At 42.4% G+C, this 8,976-nt stretch overlaps 2 protein-coding genes across 2 annotated transcripts; one reads left to right on the top strand and one right to left on the bottom strand.

The window, feature by feature from the left end:
• Window positions 1-302: 302 nt before the first annotated feature.
• Window positions 303-2,659, bottom strand: si:ch73-345f18.3. The gene is made up of 4 exons (XM_034600641.1): window positions 2,432-2,659; window positions 1,595-1,673; window positions 1,226-1,444; window positions 303-1,124 (listed from the first exon to the last, which is right to left on the bottom strand). The coding sequence occupies exons 1-4, from the start codon at window positions 2,489-2,491 to the stop codon at window positions 727-729; spliced, it is 756 nt and encodes a 251-aa protein (XP_034456532.1). The 5' UTR covers window positions 2,492-2,659; the 3' UTR covers window positions 303-726.
• A 177-nt stretch (window positions 2,660-2,836) lies between these two features.
• On the top strand, window positions 2,837-8,869 carry klhl7 (kelch-like family member 7). Its single transcript, XM_034599847.1, has 12 exons — window positions 2,837-3,307; window positions 4,069-4,171; window positions 4,331-4,424; window positions 4,666-4,790; window positions 5,065-5,240; window positions 5,493-5,667; window positions 5,865-6,007; window positions 6,149-6,389; window positions 6,543-6,744; window positions 7,314-7,411; window positions 7,520-7,703; window positions 7,826-8,869. The coding sequence occupies exons 1-12, from the start codon at window positions 3,179-3,181 to the stop codon at window positions 8,007-8,009; spliced, it is 1,854 nt and encodes a 617-aa protein (XP_034455738.1). The 5' UTR covers window positions 2,837-3,178; the 3' UTR covers window positions 8,010-8,869.
• Window positions 8,870-8,976: the final 107 nt, after the last annotated feature.

The raw sequence follows: 8,976 nt of genomic DNA, 5'->3' as shown, positions 1-8,976 counted from the left end.
TGAGTTCCCATTGCTGCATATAGGAAACCCCAGTCTGACCTGTGTGGTCCTTTATGGCCCTATAGATGAGATGTACAGTTTTCAAAGTTTCAAAAGAGAAACAAACTTCTAATTACTTGTGATTCCCAATTCTGGGGCTGTAGGATTTAGGTTTCCTTGATCCATTAAGTAAAAGATAAGCTCTACATCTAAGGAATAAGGAAGAATGGGTGTTACAACAGTAAAGTAAGCATACATTGCCCCCTGATGTTAGCTTTTAAAATTACACATTTTTAGGGAAATTAAATTCTTCACAAGGATAGATGAATAGTATTTTAATTTTGAGTGCCATATTAAATACAATTTCAGTATATATATATAGCATTGATGTCCTTGAAACAAGATGCTGCCAAGGCATGCAAACTACAGTGTATGGTCGCTACCATTAAATACATGATTGATGTTTTTTGTGTCACATTTTTAACATTCCTGATGTTGCTGCGGTTGTCAGGGTAGAAATACTGATTACTGATATTTGGAAACCTTGTGCAATTTAAATATCCTCAGACTGTTCCTGTGATTGCGATTGAAAACGTTTGGTTTCGTCTGAGCTACAGCAGTAACCCTGCTGTGTGTCACAGTGTTTCCACCCATGAGTGTTACAGTGTGTGTATAATCTTTGTAAAGATATAAAATACATAAAATATAATTAGTGGATTCAATTAAACCATTTAAAATGTACATAGACTACAAATTAGCCCCTGCAATCTGTGCAGCCTCGGTGAGGACTTCTCCGGCTCGTTGTCTGTATCCCACCGACAACTCCTTCGCCCTCCTCACTTCCCTCATGTTCTCCTCCAGATTCTCATTCAGTCTCCCTTGCTCCTGGTAAGATGGTGCCGCCCCCTTCACTTGCTCTGCCATTTGATCCCTGCTGCGGAGAAGCCAGGCGAACAACTCTTGTAGTGTGGTACCCCTTGAGATGGTTGCTCTGGCACTCCCAGAGGTGCCCCTCAGCTCATCCTGAGCCAACTTCAGACGTGGAGGCAGCGGCTCCTCTTCGCGATTGCTGTCTAACCCCATGGGGACCACACTGAGGGAGAAGTCATAGCCGTTCATCTTAAGGGAGACTTTGTATGTGGCGTCTAGGGATAGAGAGAGATACATCAAAGAAGCAGAAACAGAGAATTAAGCCACGATAACCTGCCATCACATTGTCTGTGCATGTAGGTAGTGTGTCACTCACGGTGCTCCTCTCTGATCTTCCCCACACATTCAGCAAAAACCAGGGTATCACTGTGGGCACAGTCACAGTTCTGTCGCAGGCTGCTGATGTGTCGGGCCATGGCCTCATAATTCTGCTGCTGTTCGTTAAAGGTCTCGGCCACGTCGGAAAACCTCTGGTCCAACTCTGGCACTCCCACTCGCCTCATCACCAGCCTGCCAATCCGCCTCACTGTCTGAGCTTCAGGGCAGAAAGAAAATCACAAACATCATCATCAAACCTTATCATACTCTGTCAGAGTCTCAGCAACCACTTTCCTTACAGACTATGTGAAGATATTCCTTCACATATCTTTATCAACTGGAGGGGTTTGAGAAACTGATGATGTACCACTGCATGCTGGTGGGATCTGTCTGGCTGATCCAGCTTCATTCGGATCAGATGTGCTGGGCTGCAGGAGAGGCTGCCTCTGAAACAGCAGAATAGATGTCTTTATATATACACCTCCACCAAGGGGGTAATAAATGTTTTTCTTCTCCGCTTGTTAGCAGGATAACGCAAAAACTTTGAAATGGATTGCCATGAAACTCGGTGGAGGGATGCAGTTTGAGTCAGGAGAGAACCCATTCAATTTCAGTGCTGATAAATCCGGGGGTGGATTTTTTATTTTTTATTTCTTTAACATTATGGGGTTTGTTAACATTTTTGTTGATTTCTCAGACAATAATTTATGAATCTTGATAGAAACAAGACAAATCAGGCATGTTTAGGTGACAGATGTGTAAATATTGGGCCTTGGGGGAATAATACTAATCAGTGCCATTCTAGTTTACTTGTTTATTTTTACTGGCATTCATAAAACACAGACATAAAACACTACAATACTTGTGATCGCCTGAAAACATGAAATGACTCGGTGCACTGCCATTGTGGAGCATGTTTTACTTTCCCTTTATTCAAGTGATTTATAGTATTATAATCAGTGTTTTTAGTGGTTGTGACCATACTCGAATCACTTAATAAGGACTTTCTATGACTTATGTACAGCATATGTATGTTTATTCCCTGCCATTGTTACATTAAAGTAGGCTATAGCAGTAATTGGTTAATCCTATAATTTCACCGAGGGTCCTATGTGATCAAGTTTCTCGTCCGATCTCGTTGGAAGCCCCTTTATGATCTGATCCACATTTACTCAGAGCTCAGCACAGTGAAATCACAGCCTACCTCGTCGTCCCCGGAGTGTTGCCCTGGGACGCAGCAGCAGCAGCAGAGAACACGATGCATGGTCCCTCAGCTCTGCCACTTTGTTTTCGGGTCAGTTATTTCTGACAATTATGCATTTGTGGTCCGCATTCCGCGTGACATCAGCGTCATGTGATTTATGAAAAACTTCCTGGTAATTGTTGCAGACATGGACGTCAGGTGTGAACAAAGTGCACAGACGCCTGTCGCAGCGAGGAAAACACTGCGCTGCTGTTGTCTCTATAGCAATATCTTAGTTCACTGTAAATAAAATAAAAACTGAAACCTACTCATAAATACAATTACATGTTTTTGTGTGGTTCTGAGTTGTTGAAGAGATCTCCTCCGCAATCCTGCAAGTTAAAGTGTTACGTGTCTGTCGCCAGAGGGCGAACGCGAGTCGATCCTACCACATCAGAAGCGTAGAAGAAAAAAACAAGGGACCCCCACAACCCATGGAGTTTGAGTCGTAGCTTTAGAAAATACGCGACACCAACCGGTTTTTATTTGTATTTAAACACATGACAGCAAGTTGATCTTTTATGAATCTCTCCACTGCCTTTCGAGGTGAGGCTGTGGTCAAACACTTTTTTAAATTCATAAACAAAGTCCACCAGGAGCTGTTCGTGGCTAGCGAGCAAAGTGTAAACAAAGAGACCGTCGCTGCACATCGCTCCCACAGTGTCCTAGTTTGAGTCGAACTGAGGAGACGACACTACCCGGGCTGACATGACAGGGGTAGCCCCTCCGGAGAAGGCGTCCGGCTCCAAGAAGAAGTGCGAGAGGAAGTGTGCCAGCAAAGAGGAGTACAGGCAGCTGTCTAGCATCATGGCAGTCATGAACAACCTGAGGAAGCAGGTGTGTGCACAGAGACGAGCCAGACCGTGTGTGTGCAGACAGCTTTGCAGGTCAATGTCCTAAAGTCAGAAATGACATCAAGATATGAATTATATCAAACAATATCGATCATGATCATAATAAATGTCACATCATTGCAAAGACTAAAGAGCAGTTTCAAGACTGATTTTGCTCCTGGGTGAAGGTTGTGTTTTTAAACTCTTCTTCATTTGCAGAGAATGACAAACTCTTGATAAACAGCTAAATATTTCAAATTAAGATAAGATAAAGCTGTATTGATCCACACACCGGGGAAACTAAAATGCTGCAGCAGCAGGCAGGTATACAAGAGAATACAAATTATAAAACAAAGGCAATAGAATAAAAATAAATAAATATGAATTGCTGAGTATGTACATTATACACACCTTTCACTGTAGAGGATGATTGCACGAGCAACAAAAAAAACAATAAGTAGAGTGACATGAGAAAAAAAGCAGTGCAGTATATTATTTTTCATTCCGGATGGTGTTGTAGAGTCTGACAGCAGTGGGAATACAAATCTGAGTTAGAACAATATGGGTAGTCTCTGGGTAGATCAATTATGTTATTCCTCCTTACGGTGTTTGCACAATGCATATATGGATACACATTGAATGTTTGTTACATTGCTACTGATGAAAATTATATTTCCTGGATTTTTTATATTGTTCAATCTCCCAGCCTGAATGTTTCGCCCTTTCTTGACATGTGAAAAATGTGTTTGTGTGTGTCTGCCGCAGGGCACCCTCTGTGATGTGACCCTGGTGGTTCAGGGGAAAAACTTCCCTGCCCACAGAGTGGTACTGGCTGCTGCAAGCCACTTCTTCAGCCTCATGTTCACTAGTAAGTGTGCACACACACAGACATGTAATCACAGACAGCCCCACTTTTAAAGGGACTCTGTGTAGTTTTGAATCAAATCATATTCTGACGTTGAACAATGTTATTGCCCCCCTCTATTTACAAAAGACAACAATTTTTTGTCTTTTTTCTCACCTGCAGCCAGAATGATGGAGTCGATGTCCCATGAAGTGGAGCTCAGGAGTGCTGAGCCTGAGATCATTGAGCTGTTGATTGAGTTTATCTATACAGCTCGGTAAGACTTTGATTTAAACTTGAGCATAAGAAATGAATATAGATATAATAATAACAAATTAGCAAAAACAACTGTCGCTGGATGCTGCCAAGACGTTTTTTATATTGAGAGACACATCGCTTCTTCTTTCTGTGTTGATGTTTTCCTATATCAAATTCACTGCATGTACTGTGTATGTGCGTGCTTGTGTGTGTGTTTGTGTGTGTGTGTGTGTTTGTGTGTGTGTGTGTGTGTGTGCCAGGATCTCGGTGAATAGCACTAATGTCCAGTCGTTGCTGGATGCAGCCAACCAGTACCAGATTGAGCCTGTGAAGAAGATGTGTGTGGAGTTCCTCAAAGGACAGATTGATGCAACGAACTGCCTGGGTAAGAGCAGAAATACAAGTACTATTCAGCCAGGTTAAAAGGTAGGTGACAAGTTTCTTCTATTTGCTGAGCCCTCTCGTCCTTCAAGTATTGAGTCACCAATATCAAAATAACAAGTGGCCTAAGGGCCAAAATTTTCCATATTTAGATTTTTGGTAATCTAAATAGGAAAAAACACAATTAAATACTTAAATTACTTCTCCCTTCTGGTGGTACGTCTGCCTGTCATGCAACTCATTTAGTGGAACACTGATCCTTGTTTTGTCCTCTGCAGGTATTTCATCCCTTGCAGACTGTATGGACTGTCCTGAGCTGAAAGCAGCAGCCGAGGACTTCACCCAGATCCACTTCACCGAAGTCTACAAACTCGACGAGTTCCTGCAGCTGGACGTGGCACAACTCACACATCTACTGCACCAGGACAAACTCACTGTCCGTGCTGAGGCCCAGGTACAGATATTCTATAGGCTTCATTTCTTTGGTAATATTAAGTTGTACAAATGTAATTGAACCAACTGTGCAAATTATACTATAATACTTGCATATAAGTATCTAAATATAATAATAAACTTTAATGGCCTTGGATTGCAAAATGAATGTGGTTCATTACATCAGGCCAAAGCTGAGTGTAAGCTTTGACTAAAATTAAATATCATCCACAGCATGTTTTGACACGTACTGTTGTTGTATTTGCCCTCAAAGATTTATGACGCAGCAGTGCGGTGGCTGAAGTACGACGTGTGCAACAGACAGCAGCATATGGTGGAGGTGCTGGGGTGTGTTCGCTTCCCCTTGGTCTCCAAAACTTTCCTATCTAAGACGGTGCAGGCTGAGCCCCTCATCCAGGACAACCCCCAGTGCCTCAAGATGGTCATCAGTGAGTCGCAGTGTATTGTATTCATGCAAAGGGACACAAACACTTATTTATAACGAACAGTACGAGCCACCATTGCATTATTTTAACTATATTATCTCTGTGTGTTGATGATTCTCATGAGAGAAAGTTGATGCTGAAATTATGTCAGCACTAAGGCCTGTTTGGTTGACACACACAGCCTGTGTTTTTTGTCCAAGGTGGAATGCGCTACCACCTGCTGTCCCTGGAGGATCGGGAGGACATGGGAGAGAGCAGCCGACTGAGACGGAAGAAGCACGACTACCGCATCGCCCTGTTTGGAGGCTCCCAGCCACAGTCCTGCCGCTACTTCAACCCCAAGGTACCAGGCTGCACATGCCAACAGTTAACGCCAAATATGTATATGTATTCATGATCATCAGAGTCACAGCTAAAGCTAAAGACCAGATTCAGTTTCAAAAATTAAGAGGTTAGTCAAGTGTCAGTGTGTCTCTGCATACAGGACTCCAGCTGGACAGACATCCGCTGCCCCTTTGAGAAGCGCAGGGATGCCACAGCTGTATTCTGGGACAATGTGGTCTACATCCTGGGTGGCTCACAGCTCTTCCCCATCAAGCGCATGGACTGCTACAACGTTCTGAAGGACAGCTGGTACTCCAAACTGGGTCCACCCACACCACGCGACAGTCTGGCGGCCTGCGCTGCCCAGGGCAAGATCTACACGTCTGGAGGGTCAGAAGTTGGTGAGCACAGGGAGGTGGGAAAGAGGGAATTGGAAATTTTGAAATTTTGGGGTTTGATGCAGTGGTTTGTATTTTCAGTATGATTTATATCTATTTATATCTATACAAGCCAATTTTGCAAACCTCCTATGTACTGTATGTGTGTGTCGACAGGTAGTTCAGCTTTGAACCTTTTCGAATGTTACGACACAAGGACGGAGTCGTGGAAGGTGAAAACCAGCATGCTCATGGCCCGCTGCAGCCACGGTTCAGTGGAGGCTTACGGGCTCATCTACGTCTGTGGAGGAACAGTGGGGAACAACGTGTCTGGCAGGATCCTCAACAACTGTGAGGTTTTTGACCCCAACACACAACAGTGAGTCTCAAAGTCACACAGCTCTATATAACCTAAGGAATGATGCAGTCTGCGTTTGCTCACATGCACCCTGAGACATCTTTTTGCCCAATTGCTCATATGAAGTGTGTATTTATATAATAATGAAAAAGGAACATGAGGGAAAAGACTGTTGCACTATGGATCTGTACTGAACGTATTGTCTGTAACTGTATTTAAAAACTGTATTTATGTGTGGCTTTTCTTGTCTTATCTACAAGCCTCATTCACCCATCCACACACATTTATACAACTCATATACTATTCACACACTGCTGGTTTAGCTGTCAGGGGCAATTTTGGGATCAGTATCTTGACCAATAACAGTTTGAAGGTGCCAGTGATCAAACCACCTACCTTTTCGTGATCAAACCACCTACCTCCTGAGCCACAGCCGCCCAAATCATTAATTAGTCTATATACTTATTATTAAGTGTGTATATACAGATTGCTCTTTTTTTACCTCATTGTTCTTTTGTTACACTCTAATTGTACTAATGAATGAAACCCTTCCTTGTCCTGTCTCTGTCTCCCTCTCTTCCTGTCCTCAGATGGAGGGAGCTGTGTGGGATGAGAGAGGCGAGGAAGAATCATGGCCTGGTGGTGGTCAACAACAGGATCTATGCTGTTGGAGGCCAGGGGCCACTAGGTAATACAGCTGATAATAAACACTACAGTGGTGACGAATGACCATAGTAGCTGTAGCAGGTTTTACTAGCAAAGTAATGGTGCTTTTTTTTTTAAATGTTTTTTGTAGGTGGACTTGACTCATTGGAGTACTACGACATTTCCAGTAATGAGTGGTGTGTTTCCTCGCCAATGCCGTGGCGAGGTGTGACAGTGAAGTGTGCGGCAGTCGGCGATGTCATCTATGTGCTGGCAGGGTTTCAAGGTGTGGGGCGGCTTGGACATGTCCTGGAGTACCACACCGACACTGACAGGTGAGTGAATCTACGAATATACATAATAGCTTGTTTCACACTCATGACCCCGCCATTGCTGACATTTGTGATCTGCATTCCTATTTCATGCCATCTCTGAATCGGTTTCCTTGCGTGTTCAGGTGGGTGACTTGCAGCAAGGTGCGAGCGTTTCCCGTCACCAGCTGCCTAATCTGCGTGGTCGACACGTGTGGAGTAAACGAAGACGAAGACATGGACTTAATAGACTCTCAGTCACACCCTGCAACCACAGCCCCTCCGGCTGCCTCCACCTCATCGTCCTCAGAAACTGAGAGGAAGTTGTAATGTACACTAAGTTGAGGCAGTCGCAGCAGCCACAGCATTAGGCCTCCAAAAATAATTATGGAACTGATTTACACGAGGCAAGACCTGTTTTTTGTGAAAATGAATATTCACGTGTGTATTGTAGGTTATGAAGTTCTTTAACTATGTCCAGTGGCCAAATTGTTTCTTTAACCTTTTATCTGTACCTGAATCTCAGGGGCTAAAGTTAAAGTTCCAGTGGGACATTATCTACAAATATATGTTTTAGGTTACAATGACACTTTTACTAAGTTTGATTTGTCAGTTGGTATATGTAGACTTTTAGTTATTTAGAAAAAATCCCAAACCAAAAAGAACATCTGATGAATCCTGTCAGAGAAATGACAATTTGAGGGTTTCTTCTTATTTTTTTTTAGCTGTGAAGTTATACCGCATTTATAAATAGTTGAATCTTGTTTGTGTTGTGTAAATATATGTACTTAATAATATTGCCTATGTATTTCACTGTAACTTAAAACTGAATGTACAGAGAAATGAATAAATATTGTATTCCCAGCTGTATGTAGTTACAAGTAGAAACTGTGGTCATTTTAAAAACATGGGTCTGAGTTTGATTTTATATATATCATATATATTTTTTTTATATAGAAAGGTTGGTAAACAACTCAAAGGCCCCAAATTCATTCATTCACGTATTAAGACATCACTGATAAAATGGCATAAAAGTTCATGTGTTGCTGATTAACATGACATCAGCTGCCATACACTAATAATGGATTAAGATATCTCAACATGTTACTCTAGTGTTGACATAGGTTGATAAAACTGTCAGGTTGAAAACAGATGGATTAATGATAAAAAAGCATTTGCTAAAATATGGCTGTGCTTTGGAAAAACAAAGACATTCGGATATACGTACGTCTTGGCATCACATGATTGGAGATGGCAACAGAAAGTTGAATATTAAAAGCAAGTAGAGGCTAAAATA

The sequence above is a fragment of the Hippoglossus hippoglossus genome, chromosome 11 (assembly GCF_009819705.1).
Source record: "Hippoglossus hippoglossus isolate fHipHip1 chromosome 11, fHipHip1.pri, whole genome shotgun sequence".
NCBI classification, from domain to species: domain Eukaryota; kingdom Metazoa; phylum Chordata; class Actinopteri; order Pleuronectiformes; family Pleuronectidae; genus Hippoglossus; species Hippoglossus hippoglossus.
Note: the sequence above shows the minus strand (reverse complement) of the source record. Positions and strands in the feature narration are given on the sequence as shown.

Bases quoted from the DNA above. Each gene is read 5' to 3' on its own strand.
- si:ch73-345f18.3 (XM_034600641.1), bottom strand. From the start codon at position 2,491: ATGCATCGTGTTCTCTGCTGCTGCTGCTGCGTCCCAGGGCAACACTCC. The intron at 1,674-2,431 runs GTAGGCTGTGAT...CTGCTGTTTCAG, and splicing joins AACACTCCGGGGACGACGAG to AGGCAGCCTCTCCTGCAGCC. The intron at 1,125-1,225 runs GTGAGTGACACA...CTCTATCCCTAG, and splicing joins GAAGATCAGAGAGGAGCACC to ACGCCACATACAAAGTCTCC.
- klhl7 (XM_034599847.1), top strand. From the start codon at position 3,179: ATGACAGGGGTAGCCCCTCCGGAGAAGGCGTCCGGCTCCAAGAAGAAG. The intron at 7,412-7,519 runs GTAATACAGCTG...TGTTTTTTGTAG, and splicing joins TGGAGGCCAGGGGCCACTAG to GTGGACTTGACTCATTGGAG. The intron at 7,704-7,825 runs GTGAGTGAATCT...TTGCGTGTTCAG, and splicing joins TACCACACCGACACTGACAG to GTGGGTGACTTGCAGCAAGG.